Here is a 20,780-nt window from a genome sequence, read left to right on the forward strand (position 1 = left end):
AATCCCCTTTTCCCACCCAGAACAATGGGGATCTCCCTCCCCGCCCCACGGAGGACAACGACCCCCCCAAAAAAACCCCAATCCCCCTGGGGGGCTCCGCAGCGATGCCCGGTTTGGGGGGCGGCAGGTCTGGGAGGTGCCACCTGTGGGCTGAGCCTTGGAGCGGCCTCAGCCCCGCGGGCACCGGAGGGGGGGACACACACCGGGGAGGGGTCCCCGCTTCCCCACAGCGCCCAAAACCCGACGGAACCCCCGGTCCCGGCCGCCGCCCCGCTGCCCCCCCTGCGCCCAGGGGAGGGCGAGATCCCGCTCCCCGCAGCAGGAAGTTTGGCTTCCTCCCTATGATGGGAATTTCTCAAGGCGATGGATGTTCTCCGCTCCCGACGCGCGAACGGGACCCGTCACAAACGGCACCGCTCGCCCGGCACCTCCCGCGCCCCCTCCCCGAGCACCGCCACGGACCCCTGAGCCCAGCCCGTCCCGAACGGGGGAGCCCCGAGGGCGAGAATTGGGGCAGGAATCGCTGGAGCCGTAGGGTGGGGAGAAGAGAAAGCTCCAAAAATCCCTTCAGGGGCCGTTAGCGGGAGCGGCCGGTCCCGGCGGCTCCCGGTGCCCACCCCGGTGCCCACCCCGGTGTCTGGAGGGGTCGATCCCACCGGGAACAACACGAGGCCACAGCCGGACCCTCGCTGGGGCTGAGCCCGCTCCTTTCTCCTCCCGATCAGCCGCGTCCCCCCCCCGGGACCCCCATCTCCCCCTCCCCACGGGGGTCCGGGGCAGCGCTGGCCCCGCCGCCCCTCGACGTGCGGAGCTGGCGAAGGCGAAGCCAAAATCTCCTTTTAGAGAGCGAAAGTTTCCCCTCGGTGCAGCTCGGCCGCGCTGGAATGCCTGGGCTTTTTATAAATCCCTCCTCGAGCCCAGGGATGGGCACGAGAAATGCCAGTCGGGGATGAGAAACGGGGAAAAAAGACTGGAGAGCAGCGGAGAAAAGAGGGATAAAGCGTTTTTGGGCACCGTGTCTGCCCTCAAACCTCGCTGCTCGACTTTTAGAAGAGCTCTAACTACACATATATATGTAATTTTATTTTTCCTGTGGAATTCAGAGCTTCCCAAATTCCCTTTTGTTCTTCAGGGCAATTATTTCTATTTTCCTTTAACCCCCTGCACAGCTCAATAAATCTTTTTTAACCGTGTGATCTCTGACACTTATCGGAGCTTTTTTTTTTTCCTTTTTTTTCCCCTCCACTCCCCTTTTCTTTCCCAACCCCTTAAAACTCCGATATAAAACTAAAATGAAATCCGGCCCTTCGAAAGAAAAGCATAAACGTTCCCGACACCTTGGAAATGTGGTTTTACTTTATAGCATTACTTAGCACCTGATCAGCATTTTTTTTTTGCAATAGAGAAGCCATAAAACCCCCGAGCAGGTATTTTCGTTGCAACTTGCACATTCCACAGCCTGCCTGCGTCTCTCCGGCCCTTTCCTCTCCGATCGGAAAACTTCACACTTTTCCCTTTTAAAACACATGTTCTGCCCTGTGGCCGCGCTGAGGGGGGGAAAATAATTCCAGGGGGAAAAAAAAAAATAATATATATATGTCTATAATTGGCCCCTCCAGAGGGTCCTGCTTGGAGGAGGGGAAAAAAAAAAACCAAAATCCAGGGAAAAAAAAAAATACAGAGAGAGAGAAAATTGGCCCTTCCAGAGGGTCCTGCTCGGAGGATGGGAAATGTGTCTGTTTTACTGCGCTCGTGCGAGTTTCTGGGGCTGTTTGGGTGAAGATTTAGGAGAATCAGGGCTCGGAGTTGTGGGTCCGGTGTGGGCAGAGCCGCGGCAGCTCCGGGCTCGATGGCGAGAGGGGGATGAGGTTTCCGGAGGCCTTGCTGGAAGGGTTTGTTCTGGGGGTGGGATGGATCCAGCACCATCCGCGGGTGCTCGGGGTGTCCCGGAGCATCCAGCACCATCCCGGGGATGTTTGGGGCACCCGGTACCGACCCGCGGGTGTCCCGGAGCATCCCGCACCATCCCGGGGATGTTTGGGGCACCCGGTACCGACCCGCGGGTGTCCCGGAGCATCCCGCACCATCCCGGGGATGTTTGGGGTACCCGGTACCGACCCGCGGGTGTCCCGGAGCATCCCGCACCATCCCGGGGGTGTTTGGGGTACCCGGTACCGACCCGCGGGTGTCCCGGAGCATCCCGCACCATCCCGGGGGTGTTTGGGGTACCCGGTACCGACCCGGGCTGCCCGGAACCCACCCGTGGATGCTCGGGGTGCCTGGGGGTGTCCTCCACCAATCCAGGGATATTTTGGGGGGTCCCTGGCTGCGTTTCCCCGCTGGATTTTCTCACTCCCCCCCCTCCCCAGCATCCCCCAGGCACGGCGGCAATTCCTAATTAAACCTCCCCTGCCTAACGAGGATTTGGGAGCGCTAATTGCGGAGGGTGGGGAGGCGGAGCGGGGACCCCTCTTTAGGATCTCCGGGGGATTTGGGGAAGGCCGGGGGGGAGCCGGGCGCTGAAAGCCGATCGGGGCCGGGAGGTCGGAGGGGCGGGGAGGTCGCGGCACTTTCCGGGAGGTAATTTGGGATATTAGCCCGGCGCGTGCGGATGGAGCCGATAAGGACTGACGGACACGGAACACCCCGGAGCGGGGCCGGGAGGGGAAACCTCGTGGCCGAGGGGTCTCGGGTTAAAGCGGGCTGGGAATTTGGGGGATGCGGAGTTTGGGAGCGCACGGTGGGGGTGAGGAGGAAGCGCTTCCCAATCCAGGGGGAAATTCCGGACCTCGGCAGTGCTGGAAAATGATGGGGGATGGGAAAAAAAAAAAATCCCCACGGATTTTCTTTTTTGAAATCTTTTTGTAGGGGAAAAAAACTTCCGAAGCTGCAACCCAGCCCCGCCCCAGCCCTAGGGAAAAAAATAGAATAAAAAAAAAAAAAAAAAGTGGATATAAAAGTACTTAAAATCTTCTAAAATAGATGTAGATATAAAAATAGATATTGAAAGTGTTTAGATATAAAATGTATGTAGATATAAAAGTAGGTGTAAGCATGTTTAAACAGATAAAGAATAGGTGTGTGTTGAGATACAGAATAGATATAAAAACTATTTAAATAGATATAAAAGATATAAAATATCTTTAGATATAAAAAGAATGTAAAATGTGCAGAAGTAAAGAATAGATATGAAACGCATTTAAACCAATGTAAAATAGAAACCAGTGTATTTAGAATGATGTAAAATGGAAACCAGTGTGTTTAAATTGATATAAAGTAGATGTGTGATGATTTAAATCAATATAAAATAGATGTGTGATTTAATCAGTATAGGCTTGTGATGATTTAAATCGATGTAAAATAGCTAAACAATGTATTTAAATTAATATAAAACATATATGATGAATTAAATTGCTATAGACGTGATGATTCAAATCGATGTAAAATAGCAAAACAATCCATTTAAACAGCTATAAAACATATTTAAATGAATACAGAAGAGACATAAAGGCGTTTAAACCAATGTAAACCAGATACAAAACGTATTTAAATAGACATTAAGACATACTCAAGCAGCTCTAACCTCATCAGCTCAATACCAAACCCTCCATAATTGATTTTTCCCCTCGCTCTCTGTCTCTCCGGCTGCAGACCCCGCCGTGATTTCCCCCCAAGACCCCACGCTGCTGATCGGTTCCTCGCTGGTGGCCACATGCACGGTCAGCCCGGACTTTCCGCTGAAAGCCGAGGATCTGTACTGGACTCTGAACGGGCGGCGCCTCCCGGCCGCGTCCTACGCTGCCCTGGGCCCCTCCACGCTCAGCGTGGCCCTCGCTCGCCTCAACGGCTCCAGGCAGCAGTCAGGGGACAACCTGGTGTGTCACAGCAGAGACGGCGGCATCCTGGCCGGCTCCTGCCTTTATGTTGGATGTACGTTGGTGCTGCTGATCCCAGCTGGGCTGCGGCCGCTCTGGGCTGGGCTCGGGTCACTCTGTGCCGGGGTCACACTGTGCCAGGGTCACTCNTGTACGTTGGTGCTGCTGATCCCAGCTGGGCTGCGGCCGCTCTGGGCTGGGCTCGGGTCACTCTGTGCCGGGGTCACACTGTGCCAGGGTCACTCCGTGCTGGGGTCACTGTGTGCCGGGGTCACTGTGTGCTGGGGTCACTGTGTGCCGGGGTCACACTGTGCCAGGGTCACTCTGTGCTCGTGTCACTGTGTGCCGGGGTCACTCCGTGCCAGGGTCACTCCGTGCTGGGGTCACTGTGTGCCGGGGTCACTCCGTGCCAGGGTCACTCCGTGCTGGGCTCTGGTCACTCCATGCCGGGGTCACTCTGTGCTGGGGTCACTCTGTGCTGGGGTCTGGTCACTCTGTGCCAGGGTCTGGTCACTCTGTACTGGGGTCACTCTGTGCCGGGGTCACTCTGTGCTGGGCTCTGGTCACTCTGTGCTGGGCTCTGGTCACTGTGTGCTGGGGTCACTGTGTGCTGGGGTCACTCCATGCCACTCCACTCTGTGCTGGGCTCTGGTCACTCTGTGCTGGGGTCACTGTGTGCTGGGGTCACTCCATGCCAGGGTCACTCTGTACTGTGGTCTGGTCACTCTGTGCTGGGGTCACTCTGTGCTGGGGTCTGCTCACTCCGTGTTGAGGTCACTCCGTGTTGAGGTCACTCAGTACCAAGGTCTGGTCACTCAGTACCAGGGTCCAGCTGCTGCCGGTGTCCAGCTGCCCTGTGCCAGCCTCCAGCCTCCCCCATGGGAGAGAAGCCGGGGATCCCCATGGATCTCCCTGGTTCTCACCAAAGTGTGCCAGGAGCTGCTCGGGGTGTCAGGGTGGAATCCTGACCCAGGCACAGCTGAGAGGCCGTTTCGGAAAAGCCTCGGTTAAAACGCACTTGTCCGAACCAATAATCGTAAGATTTTATCTCGGGCTATTTTAAGGACGATGCTAAGTCCCAGGAACATGGAATCGGAACGGGGAATGCAGCTTGGGTTTGTTTTTTGGGTCGCTACGCGTTCCCGGGAACACAGAGGCTCAGCTGGGAAACCAGCTTGGATTTGGGGTTTGTCTCCGTGGCTGCAGAAAACCAGCTCTGGAACCTCTTGTGTTTTGGTTTTTGTCTCTCCCAGTACCCCCAGAAAAACCAGTCAACATCACCTGCTGGTCCAAAAACATGAAGGACCTGACCTGCAAGTGGGTGCCGGGGACAGAAGGGGAGACTTTCCTGCACACCAACTACACCCTCAAGTACAAGCGCAGGTGGGTGCTCACCTTCATCCCCGTCATGGTTAAAAACAATTTATTGTTCCAAAATACTGGAGTGGGATTTAACGGGGAACAGGGAACGGGCAGCTCGATGCCTCCTGGCTGGCCCCTGCTGGGGGTGGTGCTGCTGTCATGAGTTTCCTCACGGAGCTGGGGAGGGTGAGGAGAAGCTGCTGCGGGCCTGGTTGAGCTGGGTGAGCCACGGGGCCGATCCCGCACTTCTGGAGGTGTGGAACGGCCAAAAAGCGACCCAGGGGAGCATCCCGGGGCCGGGGGAGCGGTGCCGGTAGCTCATCCATCACCTGCCCGCAGGTGGTACGGCCAGGACAACACCTGCCAGGAATACCACACTGCCGGGACCTACTCCTGCCACATCCCCAAGGACCTGGCCCTCTTCACGCCCTACGAGATCTGGGTGGAGGCGTCCAACCGCCTGGGGGTGGCCGTGTCCGATGTGGTCATGCTGGACATCCTGGACGTGGGTGAGCCCCGCGCCGTGGCGGTGACCTCGCGGGGAGGGGCCGCGCTGGGCTGGGGGCAGCAGGAAATGGGCGATACGGGAGCACAATTGCTCCTAATCGAATTAGGCTCTTTGCTCCGAGCGCCTTTTACATCCGCGGCTCCTTAACCCTCGCGGCCCCGCGGCGCTGTCCCCGCAGTGACCACGGACCCCCCGTCCGACGTGCACGTCAGCAGGGTGGGCGACCTGGAGGACCAGCTGAGCGTGCGCTGGAGCTCCCCGCCGGCCCTCAAGGATTTCCTCTTCCAAGCCAAGTACCAGATCCAATACCGGGTGGAGGACAGCTCCGAGTGGAAGGTGGGTGGGCGCCACCGGTGCCGGGGGGCGGCGCGGGGTGGCCGGGGGTGCGGGCGCTCCCATCTCCTCCCTCTGCAGGTGGTGGATGACGTGGGCAACCAAACCTCGTGTCGCTTGGCCGGCCTGCGCCCCGGCACCGTCTACTTCGTCCAGGTGCGCTGCAATCCCTTCAGCATCTACGGCTCCAAGAAAGCCGGCATCTGGAGCGACTGGAGCAACCCCACGGCCGCCTCCACCCCACGCAGCGGTGAGTGCCGGCAGCAGCGCCCGCCGGTGCCGCCGGTGCCGCGCTCCGCTCCCCGCGCACCGGGGGATGCTCGGGGGACCCTTCCCCGCTCCGTGCCCGGCCCCTGGATTTCTTGCAAAGGAGCCAATTTGGAGCTCGGCTTTCCCAAAACCTGCTGGTGTTCCCCAAGGCACGGCGGCGGTGGGAGGGAGGGGTTCGGGCGCGTCCCCCCCGTGTGCCACTGACCCCCCTTGTCCCCGCAGAGCGAGTGGCGGGGGGCTGCGACCCCAAAGGGGGCGAGCAGAACACGACGCTGCGGCGGGAGCTGAAGCAGTTTTTCGGGTGGGTGAAGAAACACGCCTACGGCTGCTCCAACCTCGGCATCAAACTCTACGACCAGTGGCGCGTGTGGCTGCAGAAATCGCACAAAACACGCAACCAGGTAGGTAAGGAGCCTTTCGCACTTCTTCTCCCCGGCTGGGTGGGGACGGGGGGGGGGACGCGGGGTGACCCCCCACCCCAGGGATGCTGGGGGGTGACGCCGACCCCGGGGCGACGCGGGGCTCTGCTCCTTTCCGCAGGTTCTTCCCGGCGATAAGCTGTAGCCCGCGGGGGAGCGAGCGCCGGCAGGATGGGACGGGGCGCCCGGCGCCCACCCGGGACCGCCCGCGCCCGCCCCGGCCCCGCCGCGGGGGAGCCGGGAGGCGGCCGGGGCTCAGCGCGGCCCCGCAGCCCTGGGGGATGGGGTGGGGTGAGCTCGGGGGGCCGGGCTGGGCCAGCCCCGGGGGCTCTGCGGGACCGCGGCCCCGCGGCAGCGAGGGGACCCCCCAGCCTTGCCCGGCCGGGGGAGGCACGGGGGCTTCGCTCCGCCAGCCGCGGCAGCCTCTGGGATGAAAGGGGCGGCGGGGGCTTCCCGGGTGACCCCACCCTCGCCGCAGCTCCCCCCGGGAAGCGATTTTGGCCGTTTTCTCACCGGGGTCCCACGTGCGAGTGCACGGGGGGGGTCCGTCCCCGGGGAGCCACGCGGGCTGATTGGAGGCTGCTGGGGTTTGCCCAGTGCCTGCTCCAGTTTTGATTCAAACCAGCCTTATTTTGGTTCCATTTCAGTCAATTAGGAACAGATTTAAGCTTAATGCCAATAAACCTCTGAAACCCCACCGGGGTCTGCGTCAGCGGAGCGGCAGCGCTGCGCGGGGACGGGGATGCAGCGGGCAGCCAAATGGGGCCCGTGGCCCTTGTCACCCCATCCCGGGGCTCCCAGGGGACCGAGACGAGCTGGAAGGGGCGGCACTGGGGGCCACACGAACCCTTGAGATCACACCACTCAGGCCAGCTCCATGGGGACAGGTTTATTTGGGGTGACCATAGAAAAAGCAGTTGTGGAGCACCGGAGCTGCAGTGGGGCTGGGGCCACAGCCAGGCTCCAAGATGTGTTTTTGGGGTGGCTGTTGCCCACGGGACCCCAGCTGGCAGCAGGGACAGAGCCCACCACGATGGGGGCCGAAGTTTGGCAGCCCCTTGGCACTGCAGGGTGTGGTTTCCCTTCGACACAGCCCCGGCACAACAGGGAGGGGAACCAGCCCCACGCCAGACCCCTCTGCTGAGGGATACTCAGGATTTAGGGGGACCCCCACCTTCTCCCAGAGGGGGTTTCCCCACACCTTCCAGCCTGTGCTGCACAAAAGGGGCTCAGAGGACAATGCCCACCTTGCCAAGGTGCACCGGGAGCGGGTGGGGGATGAGAGGGGCCCCCGTTCCACCAGCCCGGCCCCTCCAGCCGTTCCCACGGGGACACCCATCACTCAACTTCTTCCGAATCGTACTTAAGGTCCTGGAGAATTTCGCTGATTGCCTCAATGGTTTTAATTAGCCTACGAGAGCGGATGGAAACTATAAATAAAGCCCATATGGAGCGTATTATGTGGGCCGCCTCGCCTTCCCCGCGCTGTTTATGAAACACTCAGCCCGGGGAGGCCGAGGGGACGCGGCCACGCAGCGCCGCCAGACCCCGAAGGCACCATCTGGGCCCCCCTGGGCCGAAGGGAGGGCGGGGGAACACAGGGAAGGGGCTCCAAGCCCGGACTCCATGATCCGTGTGCGTCCCTTCCAACTCGGGACACTCCAGGATTCTGCGGGCTGGGGAGGGGGTGCCATCCCAAAATGGGGGGAGAAAGGGGGTCCTGGGCTAGGGGGATGCTGCCTTCCCAAAATGAGGGGGGACAGCAGCAGGGCCATCACCTACTTCTGCTTGAGTTCCTGAACCTCCTGCTGATGGGCGTCCACCTCGGGCTGGTCCTGTGCCTGCTGCCGGGCCAGCTGCAGCTGCGCCGTCTGCAGGGGGACACCGTGGGAGCTGAGACCCCCCAAACCAGCCCCAGCAGTGCCCCAGGAACCGCTCCCCAAGCCAGAACCCACCAGCTGCAGCTTCTCCTGCTCCCGCTCCTGGAGCCGGGCCAGGTGCTGGGCCAGGTCGGGGCGGCCGAGCTCGTCCCGCAGGCGCCCGGCGATGTCCAGCACCTCCCGGGAGATGCCACTGAAGGCCACGGTGACCTCGTGCACCAGCTGCCGGTACCGTGGGAAGTCATAGTGGGGGGCACTGCTCAGGTACGCCCGGTGGCCCCTACGGACAGGTCAGGGAGGAGAAGCCACTGTCACCACACCCGGGGAGCTGAGATCCCTTTGCCACCCGCCATAGACGCCACCAGGAGGGTTTTCCTGCCTGGATTTGGCGGCAAGACCAGGCAGCCTCACCTCTCACACGGGACAGGGTTGGAAACTGATTTTTTTGGGGGGGGGGAAAGTTGGGGGTTTGGGTTTTTTCCACTCTCAACCCTGCATCGTCTGCTGGATGCTCTAACAGGATTCAGGTGTCCAGCGCAGAGCCCCGCTGCCAGCTGGAGCTCATCAGCCACCCCCACGGCCCCGTCCCAACAGGATGCACATAATAACCGGGATGAGGGATCCGCTTCCTTGCTCGGGGTGCCCCGCCCCGGTGGGTGCCGTCCCCCGGGGGCCCGGTGCCGGTACTCACTCCTCGAAGAGCCGGTACGTCTGGACCCGCTCGCTCTGCAGCGCCCGCAGCCGCCGCAGCAGCTCCCGCACGGCCTCGCCCGTCTGCGGGACACAGGGGGACGGTGGCACCGGTGACCCGGTGGCACCGGTGACCCGGTAACCGGGCAGAGCCGGTACCGCCCAGGGGGATCAGCCCAGTGCTGGGGCAGCGCGTCCTCGCCCAGCACCGGTTCTGGGGGTGGATTCCGGCCGCGGTGCTTGAGCTGAGCCCAGCACCGGCACCGGGACCCCTCGTATCCCCCTGCCCACCCACCGGGCCCCCAGGCCACGGGGGACGAACCGGACTGACACCGGGATCCCCGAACACGTGCCCGCGATACCGATGGGCACCGGGACCCCTCTCTACGTATGCCCGGAGCGGCACCGGGACCCCCGGCCGTGCTCTCACACCCCCGACGGGCACCGGGACCTCCCCGGCCACGTGTCCACGGACCGGCACCGGGATCCCCCGGTTCACAACACACACGAGCACCGGGACCCCCCCGCGACCACGCGCGCACGGACCCGCTCGGTCCCGGGACGCCCCTCCCGTCCCCCGGGGGCCGTTCCCGTTCCCGTCCCGCTCCCGGTGCCGCTCACCATGGCCCGGCCCGGCCGCACGGCGCAGGCCCGGGGCCCGCGGGGCGGAGCGCGGTTCCGCCGCCACCTGCAGGCACCGATCGGCAGCGCCGCCAGCCCCGGGGCCGTGTCCCGGGCCCCCGGTACCGTCCGTGCTGTGAGAGCACGGCCGGGGGCACGGTGGATGGGGGGGATGCAGTGGGGTCCCGGTGCCGGTCCCTGGACACGCGGCCGGGGGCTCCCGGTGTGTTTGCAGGGTGACAGGGACATCCCGGGACCGGTGACCGGAGGGGTCCCGGTGCCCGTCTGGGGTGTGTGCACATGGCCGGGGGTCCCGGAGTCTGTCCAGACCCTGCAGTAGTGACCAGAGGGCTCCCAGTGCTCAAGCAGGGGGGTGTAGGGGGTCCTGGTGACAGTCACCCCACAGCTGGGGGGTGTAGGGGGTCCTGGTGACAGTCATCCCACAGCTGGGGGGTGTAGGGGGTCCTGGTGACAGTCACCCCACAGCTGGGGGGTCCCAGTGCATGAGCAGGGGGGTTTCTGTGTGGTCCTGGTGCCGGTCCAGCCCCTGGCCAGGTCCCAGTGCCCATGCTGGGTGGGCAGGGGGGGTCCCATTCCGTGCACACATTGCTGCAGGCACTGACCACCAGCACCACCCCACCCCATTCCCCCCACCCTCCTGTGCTGCTCCAGCACAGCCCCCATTTATTGAAAAACCACCACAAAACACGGCTGAGAGTTGCAACACTTTATTGGCCAGTTCAGGCAGGGCTGCAGGCTCTACTTGACCTTCTTCTTGGGGCGCAGGTTGTTGGTGTGCCCACACTTCTTCTTGCGGCAGTTGACAGCGCGGGGGTGCAGGCGGGCGTAGCACCTGGGGGGGACAGGTCAGCAGAGCCCCCACGCTGGGGAGGGGATCTGGGAGCGGGGGGCTGCAGGGAGGGGGTGAGGGGACACGGGGAGGGGACAAAGGGACGTACTTGCGGCAGATCATCTTGTCGCAGTTGTACTTCTGGGCCAGCTGGCGCAGGGAGGGTTCGATGATCCCCCCTCGCAGGCGCAGCACCAGGTGCAGGGTGGACTCTGCAAGGAGAGATGGGTGTCACACTGGGGGCAAAGGGGCTGCTGGAACCCCAAAAACTCCCCCCCAAAAACCGCCGGGGTCCGGGGAGCACCTTTCTGGATGTTGTAGTCTGCGAGGGTGCGGCCATCCTCCAGCTGCTTCCCCGCGAAGATCAGGCGCTGCTGGTCGGGGGGGATCCCTGCGGGACAGAATCACCGTGCTGGGGACACCGGGGGACCCCCGGGGGACAGAATCACCGTGCTGGGGACACCGGGGGACCCCCGCGGCCCCCCCCCGCCCCTCCCGGCCCCGCCAGTACCTTCCTTGTCCTGGATCTTGGCTTTCACGTTCTCGATGGTGTCATTGGGCTCCACCTCGAGGGTGATGGTTTTGCCGGTCAGGGTCTTCACGAAGATCTGCATCTTGGCACTTCTCACCTGCGGGAGCGGCGGCCGCGTCACCCCGGGCCGGCCCCGCTCCTTCAAAGCCTCTCAAACCCCGTTCCCGAGCACCCCTCCCGGGATCCAGCCCCGCTCTCCCGGGATCCAGCCCCGCTCTCCCGGGATCCAGCCCCGCTCTCCCGGGATCCAGCCCCGCTCTCCCGGGATCCAGCCCCGCTCTCCCCGGATCCAGCCCCCACCCCGCGTTTCGGGGCCCTCCCGCGGGATCCAGTCCCGTCCCCAGGGACCCAGGGCCCCTCCCGGGGTTCCAGCCCCCCCTCCCCGGGTCCCAAGCTTCCCTCCCGGATTCCGGGCCCTATCCCGGGATCCACCGGGCCCTCCCGGGACCCAGGGCCCCCACCCGGGCCCGCACCGCGCGCACCCGCGGCCTCGCTGCTGAGGGAAAGGGAGGCGGGACCGGAACCGCGGCTGCGTCACTGCCGGAGGGACCCCGGGCCCACCTCCGGCCCCGCCCTCCGGCCCCGGCCCCGCCCCCCTGGCCCCGGCCCCGCCCCGTCACGGCCGGGGTGACACCGGCACCGCCCCGGGATGGGCCCGGTACCGTCCCGTCACGGCCGGGGTGACACCGGCACCGCGGGACAGGGCACGGGAGGGTCTGCACGGCCCCGGGACCGACCCCCAAACCCGACACTGCCCACAGGGACCGACCCACACCGACCCCAGAGCCACGGGATCAGCCCCACGGCCACAGGACCGGCCCCACACCGACCCCAGAGCCACGGGACCAGCCCCACGGCCACAGGACCGGCCCCACACCGACCCCAGAGCCACGGGACCGGCCCCACGGCCACAGGACCGGCCCCACAGTGCCAGGACCAGGCCCACACCGACCCCATGGACCCCAGGCCGGCCCCACAGCCCCAGAACCATCCCCATATGCTGACTCCACAATCCCATGACAGACCCCACAGCTCCAGGATCAGCCCCAAACCCCAGCCCCCCGCTCCCATCCCCTCCCAGGCCAGCAGGACCCCAAAGCCAAGCAGTTCCTGCACAATGCTGGTGGAAAAACAAGATCTGGAGAGCTCCTGTTCCTGCCTGTGGAACAACCAGCAGCACCACGGGAGGGGCTGGGTGTGAGAACCAAAGGGAAACACGGCTCTGCCTCATCCCAGCGATGGAAAACTCAGCCAGCAAGAGTCCATCAGCAGCAGGGACAGAGCTGGTGGGCACACAGACCCTCAGAGACAACATTCCTTATGAAACAGAAACACCTGTGCCCCAAAAATGGCTTTTCTGCACCAAAAAGTCTACACAGACGGTGAAGTTTAGCCGCTCTCCTGAGCGCAGGAACAAGGGAGGACAAGAGGCGTTTCCAAGCCAGGATTTACTGATTCCCCCTGAAGCAAGAGGCAGGTTTTACACCTCGCTGGCAGTTTGGAGGCAGAAGGACAGCACCTTCCTCCCTCAGCTTCTCCCAGCCTTCGCTTCCCTCTTCCCGAGAAAAATAAAAAAAAAAAAGAGAAAAAAAAAAATTAAGAGCGACACACAAATATAAATACAGGATAGAAAGTCCTCCAGGACGTGGCTCCTAGTCCAGGCCGTTGGCCGTGTCCTCATCTGTCAGACTCTGTCCATTGACGGCCGGGCCGTCGTACTGGCCTTGGGATAAATCCTCGAAATCCTGGCTGGTGGTGGGGGAGATGATGTCGGGGCTGGTGTCGCAGGACTCGGTGCTCTGCTCAGAGGTAGCGATGGTGGTTGTGGTGCTCTTGGGGACGGGGTCGAAGTCGTCGTCGTCCTCCAGGATGGGGGATTCGTGGATGTCTGGGAGGGGAGAGGGAGGCGTTAGGTTTGTGGTGGGATAACGGGAGAGAAATTCCCTGATTCTGCTTGTAGCAGGGATTAAAAAATATATCTTCCCTAAATCACCAGCGTGTAAAGGAGTGGTTGTTTGCAATTTCTTGGATTTAACGGAATTAAGGAGTTTTGTGGACTTTTAGGGAAGCAGCCGTGGGCCAGCACATGGACTTCTCCTGATTCCTGAGAGATGCCTCACGTGTTCTCTCTTCCCACAGGAGGAAAACTGAGCGTGGAGTGCCAGGACACTGCTGGGAATGGTTCCCACTGCCAAAGGGCAGGGATAGATGGGATTTGGGGAAGGAATTGATCCCTGGGAAAGGGTGAGACCCTGGCATAGGGTGCCCAGAGCAGCTGTGGCTGTCACTGGACCCCTGGCAGTGCCCAAGGCCAGGCTGGCCAGGGCTGGGAGCTCCTGGGACAGTGGCAGTGTCCCTGCCATGGCAGGGGTGGCACTGGGTGGGATTTAAGGTCCTTCCAACGCAAAGCATTGCACGAGTCGGGGAATCTGCGCATCAGGAATCACTCACTGCTGAAAGCCTCCGGGTACTGCTTTGCCAACTTCCCTTTGAGCGTCCTGGGGAGGAGAGAACAATCTGAGTCCGTGGGGAGCCGAGGGATCTGGAGCTGAGCCTCCAGCAGACAACACAAAGAAATCCTGAGGGATTCCCTCCCCAGGCCCCTGGAACAGCCCATCCCACCCTTCCCAGCCCACGGGGTGTTCCTCAATCCCACATTGCGTGACCACGCACTCCCGAGGCAGCGCAGCCCATCCAGAGCACGATCACGGGAGCCCAAAGCTCCAGCCTCCACTCCCTGCACTAATCACAGCTTTTCCTTCTCACAGCCCCCCCAAACTCCACATTGTGCCCTGTTTTAATGCCCCCACACCCCAGCCAGCTCCCCCGTGCCTGTTCCCTGCCCGTTTCCCACCGGATCCTCCTGAAGATGCTGTCCAGGTCCTTCTTCATCTCCACCAGGGTCCTGGTGTGGTGCAGGAAGCGCTCGTTCATCTGCTGCATGCGGACGCTGGACAGGTTGTTGAAGTTGAGCAGCATCTCGTTGGTCTTCTCAAACCGATCCAACCTGCGCGGGGGAGGCAGAGGGAGCTCGGCAAAGATCCCGGCAGGCTCCCGGTGCCGGTACCGGGTTTCCCACCGCCCGCTTTCCCCGGGACTCACATGTTTTTCTGGGCCAGGATGATGGCGTTGACGTCCTCGGCGTTGACCATGCCCAGCACCCTCCCGCAGAACACCTGCGAGGCCGTGGGCTCCATCGTGGCCTGCGGGACCGCGGGGCGGCTCAGCCGGTGGCACCGGAGCCCCCCGCCGCCGGTAACGGAGAGCCTCCGTTCCCCTCCGCGACAGCGGATCCCCCTCCGCCCTGCCGTGCACCCAGTACCGGGTACCCCGCCGCCGTGCCCCCTCCCGGGGCGGCCCCACACGCCGGTAACGGGGGTCTCCTGCCCGCCCGCCGCCCCCGGTAGCGCCGCCTGCCCCGGATTCCCTCGGGGACACTCGGGTCTGGCCTCCCACCGGTATCCCCGGGGCCTCCCCCCAGCAATGCCCGCGCACCTGCGGGAGCCCGTCCCGCCGCTTCACATGACGGGAGCGGTACCGGGGGCGGCACCGGCGGCCGCTCCGCGCCGCTTCCGGGTGCGGAGTCACGTGGGGCGCGACCCCGCGGCGTCACCGCGCCGAGCCGGAAGTGCCGGAGCCCGGCAGGGCGAGAGGGTCGCGACCTCTGCGGGCATCACGGAGCCTCTCCGGTACCGGTGCCGAGCCCCCAGCTCCGCTGCCCCCCGCGCCAGGGCGGCCGCGCTGGTAGCGGCCCCTTTAAGGCGTCGGGGGGCGCGTGGCTGACGAGCGTGCTGCCCGCCCAATGGCGTCGCGCGGTGGGTGGGGCCGGGCCAATAGGAGCCGGGGGGCGGGGCCTGAGCCCGCGCGTTCGCGGGCCAGGTGGGAGCGGCGGGGGGCGCGCGGCGGTCACGTGGGGCGGGCGGGGGGCGCGGGGCCGCCCCCCCCTCGGTACCGGACCGGGGCCGTGACCCCCCCCTCCCCCCCGATCCCACCGGGACAGACCCCCCCCATCCCACCCAGACCGAGCCCCCGCCAGGCCCCATCCTTCCCGGGCCCTCCGGAGTCTCCGCTGTCCCGTTGCGCATCCCCCGCCCCCGGCGGCTCCCGGAGGTCCCCGGGCCGGCGGAGCGTCTCTGCCGGTAAGAGCAGGCCCGATCCCTGTGCTCTCTCCCCGCTCCAGGTTGCTCCGCCGCGATGGCGTCCAGCGGGGAGGAAGCGAGCAGCGGCTCCCCGGGCCGGGCGGGCACCGGCACCGAGCTGGCGGCGGACGCGGCTCAGCTGGACACGGCGGAGGATTTCGAGGTCCTGGAAGAGGAGGAGGAGGATGAGGATGACCTGAGCGAGCTGCCCCCGCTGGAGGACGTGGGCCGGCCGGCTCGGGAGGACGCGCAGCCCCCGGAGCGGGGCGCGGGGGACGCGGCCGGGGACCCCCAGGAGTGGCTCGATGTTCTGGGTGAGAGCCCCGGGCAGGAGCGGGCTCGGTTCTGCCACCAAGGCCGGGCAGGAGCTACAGAAGGGTGGGGGAAATCGGGGTTTTCCCTCCTCACCGTGTCCCCATGTGGCTCCGGTTTTTCTGTGCCCAGGGAATGGTTTGCTCAAGAAGAAGACGCTGGTGGCGGGCCAGGGTGTGGACAGCCGGCCACAAAAGGGCCAGGACGTGACAATCCGCCTGAAAGCCACGCTGGAGGATGGCACCGTGGTGGAAGAGAACCCTGCCCTCACCTTCACGCTGGGGGACTGCGATGTCCTGCAGGTGAACACCGGGTGGGAGCTCACCTGGCTTCAGGACCTCACCTCAGGGGCCACAGGCGGGGTTGGGGTCGGTGACATCCCGTTTGTGGACCAGAATGACCCCTCGTCCTTGCTTGGGCTCCCTCCCCATGATGTTGGCCAAGTTAGAGGGGGCTTGGAGCAATCTGGTCTCGTGGAAGATGCTCCTGCTCATGGCAGGAGGTTGGAACTGGATAATCTTTAGAGTCCCTTCATGATCCCGTGTTGTTCCCTGCAGGCTCTGGACCTGTGTGTGCAGCTCCTGGAGATGGGGGAGACGGCTTTGATCGTGTCAGAAGCCAAGTACTGCTACGGAGCTCAGGGCAGGTGAGCTGGCAGCACGGCAAGTGCAGCAGGGTGATCCCAAACAGGCTGGGGAAGCTCTCACCTGCTGACAGCCCAGCTCTCCAGCCTCTGCCTCCTCGCTTGCCATGCACAGATCCACACCATTCCCTGCCCCGGGAGGCTTCCCTGGCTCGGATTTCTGAGCCACGCTGCTAAATCCATTCAGCCCAGCACCTGAGAGGTGACCATGGTCCCCTGGCTTTGTGCAGGAGCCCTGACATCCCCCCCAACGCGTCCCTCACGCTGGAGGTGGAGCTGCTGGCGGCTCGGGACGCGCCGGACCTGGAGCTGCTCAGCGGGAAGGAGAAGATCCAGCTGGCCAACCGCAAGCGGGAGCGCGGCAACTTCTTCTACCAGCAGGCAGATTACGTGCTGGCCATCAACTCGTACGACATTGCCCTCAGGATCGTGGGCTCCAGCTCCAAAGGTACCTGTCCCCCCCAGGAGAGGGTCTCCTGGGCTCCTGGCCCTGCTGTAACCTGGCTCCGGGCTCTGTGCAGTGGATTTCAGCCCAGACGAGGAGGCTGAGCTGCTGGATGTGAAGGTGAAGTGTCTCAACAACCTGGCGGCCTCGCAGCTGAAGTTGGACCATTTCAAGGCAGCTCTCAAGTCCTGTAACCTCGTGCTGGAGCACCAGCCGGGGAACATCAAGGCTCTGTTCCGAAAGGGAAAGGTGAGGAGGGGTCCCCTCTCTGTGGAGTGGCAGGGGACTGAGGGACAGGGCTCATCCACGTGTCACCCTCCAGGTGCTGGCTCAGCAGGGAGAGTACAGAGAGGCCATTCCCATCCTGAAGGCAGCGTTGAAGCTGGAGCCTTCAAACAAGGTAGGCTGGAGGTGTGTGCTGCCTGTGATCCCCCTGAGCTGGGGGTCTCCTGGATGCTCCTTTCTTGTCTGTGTCCCTGCAAACCTCAGCGTTCCCCCTGGAGGGCTGAGACCCCCTGGAGCTGTCCCCAGCTCTGTGAGGGGAGGCTGGGAATAGCCCCCGGAGCCTGGGGAACGATGCACCACGTGGAGCTGGTGGGTCTCTTATCTCCACATTGCGAGGTTCCCTCGTTGACCTTTGGTCCTGACAGTGACAGGAATCCCTGCCAGCCCATCTGTGCTCCAGCCATCCCCTGGGGATGGTCCAGGCTGCTCCAGGCTCCCCAGGTGGCTCGGGCAGTTCGTGCTGCGGTTGAGGGAAGTGGGGCAGAGCTGAGTCCCCACAAACTCGCTGAGCAGCCCCAAGAGTGAATCACTGGGTGGTGGGAGCAGCCAGACCTCGGTCCAGTGCCCGGGCAGGGCGAGCTCTGGGTCAGGAATTTCCTGTCAGTTAATGATCAGCTGCAGGACTGGAGCCTCGGGAGAAATCAAAAACCAGTGCCAGGAAATGACCCCAGCAGGAGCGAGACTGGGAGGAGACATTGAGGTGTTGCCTGCACAAGGTCGTCCTGGGGGTCTTGGCTCTCCAGATGGGCTTTAATCCTTCTCTGGATCTTTTGTATCCATTTCTTTCATGGGGATTTCATCAGGCCATCGGGATTTGTGTCATGATCCTGTCTCTGAAGGTCACGGGTGGGATGTGGCACAAGCAGGTGCTTGGTGACCCCACAGCACCTTCAGGGCTGGTCAGAGCAGCCTTGGAGGGGTGAGCAGGACCCCAAACCCTTCCTTTCCCAGCAGGGTCAGGGTGGAGAGGGAGCAGAACTGGGAACCATTCCCCCGGCACGTCCCTGGGCAGGGCGGCTGCTCCCCAGTTCCGACGGAGCTTTTAATTGGAGAGGGCTGGAAAATCCAAATGCCCGGCAGTGACGTGTCCAGTGAAACCACAAGTACAGCAAATTACTGCCCTCCCCAGCTGCTGCCAGAGCTCCTGGGGAAGCGGCGGTGCCGCTCCAGTCGCGGCGTGGGTGACTCAGGGGCCACCGGTGCTGAAAGCACTCCAGAAACGCTGGGCTCCACCTGCCCCGCGCGAGGCTGTCGCAGCCATCGCTCCTCCTGACCCCTTGGAGGTGTTCTGGGAGCGGTGTGGGATGCTGGTGGTTGTCTCACGTTGATGTGGCAGCCCCGGTGAGCTCCGAGCAGGGGCGTTCTGTCCTCCAGAAATCCGAATTTTCGTGCTGGAGGCAGCTTTTCCCAGCGTGGCACGGGCTGGGCAGAGCCGGTGTTCTCGGGGTGGGTCCCCCAGCAGAGGGCACAGCGTGGCCGTGCCACCAGGGCCACCACAACGTCCTTCTCCACCCTGCCCTGCTCAGCTCCCGTTTGGGGAGCCTGTGGGCCCCACACAGGACTCGAGAGCCTTTTCCTGCCCCAGCAGGGCAGGTGTGGACATGCTGTGGGTCTTGCTGCAATCCCACTTCACACCAGGCTGAGTTTGAAGCCCGCTTTCCCAGCCTGCTTCCAGACAGAAAGTGGGAGAGCTGGTGCATGTCTCTCCTCCAGGCAGACACTTTCCTGTCTCGATTAAAGGATAAAATCCCTTTCCTGATGTCTGGCATCAGCCCTGGGCTCGGCTCCCCGCTGCCAGGCAGGGAGTGGCTTGAGCAGCCAGAAAGGACAGAGGGGCATTGCGCCCATGCCAGCCTGGTGCAGCCCCATGGTGTTGGGACGTGGGGCAGGATGAGGCCTGATCGCCCCCTCAGCTGTTCCTAAGCTCTTCCACGATGTTCCTGCACATCGCAGGGGTGGTGGAACCTGCTGTGGGTGACACATCCCCTCCCTGGCAGGCAGGGACGGTGCAGGGCTGGTAACACCGCGCTGTCCTCCCCAGACCATCCACGCTGAGCTCTCCAAGCTGGTGAAGAAGCACGCGGACCAGAGGAACGTGGAGACGGAGATGTACAGGAAGATGCTCGGGAATCCCAGCACCTCCAGCACTCCCAGGAAGTGCAAAGACAAACTGCCCTGGGTAAGGCTTCTGGGGGGTGGCAGAGTGGGTGGGGGACGCACAGGAGGTGTGTCAGTGTCCCCAGGTCCCGCAGGACGGACACAGCCCTGCTCCTGAGCAGGATGTGGACGGGCTGTGTCAGGACAGCGATCCCGCTGGGAGCAGGGGGCCGTGCTCCGGGATCCGTGCCCGGAAAACGCTGATAACAGCGTGTGCTCCTGGCTGTGTCCACCGGATCCCAGCCGTGCCAGCTGCAGCGCCCGGACTTTGCTCCCAGCTGCCCGTTGGGAAGCGCTGTCAGCCGGGCAGGCGGCGGCACACGCTGTCCCAGCGCCGGGCAGAGCCAGCACAGCGCTGCCTTTTTGGGATGCCCTGTCCAGCAGGCAGGGCAGGCAGGGTGGCACGTGTCCCCTGCCACGGGCACAACTCCTCACGTCCCCGTGCTCTGCTCCGCAGTCCATCCCCTGGAAGTGGCTCTTCGGCGCCACGGCCATCGCGCTCGGCGGCGTGGCCTTGTCCGTGGTCATCGCGGCCAGGAACTGAGGGTGGCAGCGGGGTGGCCCCTTGGCACAGGAGCTGTGTCCTGCCTCTGTCTGCCCAGGGGCTCCCCCGAGGCTCTGCCACCCCTTCCCGCGGACTCGCAGCTCCGGGAGCGCGGATGCTTTCTCTGCCGGAGGTGCCGGATCTCTGTCCCGACGTTCCCTGCATCCCTCCTGGCACGGGTGGGTGCAGCTGTGGGGAGGGGGAGCAGGCAGAGCAGGGACCCCCGGCAATCAGGGGCTCAGCCCCCAGCCCCAGGTGTGTCAGGGACAGCGGGAGGTGCCTCACACCGGTCCGCCCTGGCCGTGCCCATCCCGGCTGTTGTGATGGGGATGGGCAGGGGAAGGCACGGAGAAGGAAGCAGTGGGAATGTGGATGTGCCCAGGGGCGGATGCAGCGACATTCCCTGATTCCTGGGGGCTGCCAGGGACTCAGCCCTTCTGGAGGCACCTGCTGCCCTGCTCTGCACATCCTTGGAGCGTGCAATGTCCAAAGGAAGCCAAAGAAACCCGCGGTGGGAGGGATGGAGGAGGGGAGCGCTGGACATCCCCTGTCCAGGCTGTCTTCCTGTGGGTCCAAACCTGTCGGGGGTCCTTCCCTGCCCTCCAGCCCCCCCAGCACCTGCCCAGCCTCAGCTCTGCTCGTGGGGGGGTTGTAGCACTGTCCTTGCACCCCAAACTGACTGTGAACTTCCCAAATAAAGGACAATTCCTTCGCGTTCAGGTCTCTTTATTGTCGCAGGTGGGGACACAGGGTTTACAGGGGGAGGGAATGTTCAGGGGGCAGCCTGGGACCTTCAGGCTCTACCTGGGCATCAGGGGGTCCATGCTGGGGTGCCATAACTGGGGAGGTCTGCGGGGTCGGGGGTTCATGCCTGGGGGATTGACACCTGGGGGGGTACAGGGGGTGCTCACCACG

General features: G+C 63.6%; 5 protein-coding genes across 9 annotated transcripts in view; 2 read left to right on the forward strand and 3 right to left on the reverse strand.

Annotated features, from left to right (window-relative positions):
- CRLF1 (cytokine receptor like factor 1) overlaps positions 1-7,002 on the forward strand; it is an 8,056-nt gene extending 1,054 nt beyond the window's left edge. The window contains exons 2-8 of one of the 2 annotated variants that reach the window (XM_015651676.3): positions 3,652-3,930; positions 5,129-5,258; positions 5,577-5,746; positions 5,924-6,081; positions 6,160-6,328; positions 6,571-6,753; positions 6,889-7,002. In XM_015651676.3, coding sequence (XP_015507162.1) covers positions 3,652-3,930; positions 5,129-5,258; positions 5,577-5,746; positions 5,924-6,081; positions 6,160-6,328; positions 6,571-6,753; positions 6,889-6,905 — 1,106 coding nt within the window. In that variant the 3' untranslated portion in view covers positions 6,906-7,002. The remainder of the gene's footprint in view (positions 1-3,651; positions 3,931-5,128; positions 5,259-5,576; positions 5,747-5,923; positions 6,082-6,159; positions 6,329-6,570; positions 6,754-6,888) is intronic. The other variant, XM_015651675.3, reaches the window with a different exon arrangement.
- Positions 7,003-7,641: 639 nt separating this feature from the next.
- Positions 7,642-9,987, reverse strand: REX1BD (required for excision 1-B domain containing). Its single transcript, XM_015651718.2, has 5 exons — positions 9,959-9,987; positions 9,339-9,421; positions 8,723-8,927; positions 8,550-8,638; positions 7,642-8,178 (listed from the first exon to the last, which is right to left on the reverse strand). The coding sequence occupies exons 1-5, from the start codon at positions 9,959-9,961 to the stop codon at positions 8,106-8,108; spliced, it is 453 nt and encodes a 150-aa protein (XP_015507204.1). The 5' UTR covers positions 9,962-9,987; the 3' UTR covers positions 7,642-8,105.
- A 683-nt stretch (positions 9,988-10,670) lies between these two features.
- Positions 10,671-11,945, reverse strand: UBA52 (ubiquitin A-52 residue ribosomal protein fusion product 1). 2 transcript variants are annotated; one of them, XM_015651722.3, is made up of 5 exons: positions 11,823-11,945; positions 11,320-11,437; positions 11,113-11,199; positions 10,918-11,020; positions 10,671-10,811 (listed from the first exon to the last, which is right to left on the reverse strand). In XM_015651722.3, the coding sequence occupies exons 2-5, from the start codon at positions 11,420-11,422 to the stop codon at positions 10,718-10,720; spliced, it is 387 nt and encodes a 128-aa protein (XP_015507208.1). In that variant the 5' UTR covers positions 11,423-11,437; positions 11,823-11,945; the 3' UTR covers positions 10,671-10,717. The 2 variants fall into 2 exon arrangements, with proteins under 2 accessions (XP_015507208.1, XP_015507209.1); XM_015651723.3 differs by having other exon boundaries at positions 11,814-11,926.
- Positions 11,946-12,769: 824 nt separating this feature from the next.
- On the reverse strand, positions 12,770-14,948 carry KXD1 (KxDL motif containing 1). The gene is made up of 5 exons (XM_015651713.3): positions 14,836-14,948; positions 14,443-14,543; positions 14,195-14,347; positions 13,792-13,838; positions 12,770-13,228 (listed from the first exon to the last, which is right to left on the reverse strand). Exons 2-5 carry the CDS (start codon positions 14,535-14,537, stop codon positions 12,993-12,995), a joined length of 531 nt encoding a protein of 176 aa, XP_015507199.1. The 5' UTR covers positions 14,538-14,543; positions 14,836-14,948; the 3' UTR covers positions 12,770-12,992.
- An 8-nt stretch (positions 14,949-14,956) lies between these two features.
- FKBP8 (FKBP prolyl isomerase 8) lies at positions 14,957-20,580 on the forward strand. 3 transcript variants are annotated; one of them, XM_015651673.3, is made up of 9 exons: positions 14,957-15,029; positions 15,521-15,793; positions 15,924-16,093; positions 16,349-16,437; positions 16,665-16,882; positions 16,956-17,128; positions 17,202-17,279; positions 19,206-19,343; positions 19,779-20,580. In XM_015651673.3, exons 2-9 carry the CDS (start codon positions 15,535-15,537, stop codon positions 19,863-19,865), a joined length of 1,212 nt encoding a protein of 403 aa, XP_015507159.1. In that variant the 5' UTR covers positions 14,957-15,029; positions 15,521-15,534; the 3' UTR covers positions 19,866-20,580. The 3 variants fall into 3 exon arrangements, with proteins under 3 accessions (XP_015507159.1, XP_015507157.1, XP_015507158.1); XM_015651671.2 differs by lacking the exon at positions 14,957-15,029 and adding an exon at positions 15,174-15,219; XM_015651672.2 differs by lacking the exons at positions 14,957-15,029; positions 19,779-20,580 and having other exon boundaries at positions 19,162-19,271.
- The last annotated feature ends 200 nt before the right edge of the window (positions 20,581-20,780 follow it).

The sequence above is a fragment of the Parus major genome, chromosome 28 (genome assembly GCF_001522545.3).
Source record: "Parus major isolate Abel chromosome 28, Parus_major1.1, whole genome shotgun sequence".
NCBI classification, from domain to species: domain Eukaryota; kingdom Metazoa; phylum Chordata; class Aves; order Passeriformes; family Paridae; genus Parus; species Parus major.

Excerpts from the sequence above, each read along its gene's own strand:
- UBA52 (XM_015651722.3), bottom strand. The coding sequence starts at position 11,422 with ATGCAGATCTTCGTGAAGACCCTGACCGGCAAAACCATCACCCTCGAG. Across the intron at positions 11,200-11,319 it reads CAAGATCCAGGACAAGGAAG|GGATCCCCCCCGACCAGCAG; the intron begins GTACTGGCGGGG and ends TCTGTCCCGCAG. Across the intron at positions 10,812-10,917 it reads GACAAGATGATCTGCCGCAA|GTGCTACGCCCGCCTGCACC; the intron begins GTACGTCCCTTT and ends TGTCCCCCCCAG.
- KXD1 (XM_015651713.3), bottom strand. The coding sequence starts at position 14,537 with ATGGAGCCCACGGCCTCGCAGGTGTTCTGCGGGAGGGTGCTGGGCATG. Across the intron at positions 14,348-14,442 it reads ATCCTGGCCCAGAAAAACAT|GTTGGATCGGTTTGAGAAGA; the intron begins GTGAGTCCCGGG and ends TCCCCCGCGCAG. Across the intron at positions 13,839-14,194 it reads AGCATCTTCAGGAGGATCCG|GACGCTCAAAGGGAAGTTGG; the intron begins GTGGGAAACGGG and ends TCTCCTCCCCAG.
- REX1BD (XM_015651718.2), bottom strand. Across the intron at positions 8,928-9,338 it reads ACGTACCGGCTCTTCGAGGA|GGGCCACCGGGCGTACCTGA; the intron begins GTGAGTACCGGC and ends ACCTGTCCGTAG. Across the intron at positions 8,179-8,549 it reads GTTCAGGAACTCAAGCAGAA|GCTAATTAAAACCATTGAGG; the intron begins GTAGGTGATGGC and ends CCGCTCTCGTAG.
- FKBP8 (XM_015651673.3), top strand. The coding sequence starts at position 15,535 with ATGGCGTCCAGCGGGGAGGAAGCGAGCAGCGGCTCCCCGGGCCGGGCG. Across the intron at positions 15,794-15,923 it reads GGAGTGGCTCGATGTTCTGG|GGAATGGTTTGCTCAAGAAG; the intron begins GTGAGAGCCCCG and ends TTCTGTGCCCAG. Across the intron at positions 16,438-16,664 it reads TGCTACGGAGCTCAGGGCAG|GAGCCCTGACATCCCCCCCA; the intron begins GTGAGCTGGCAG and ends GGCTTTGTGCAG.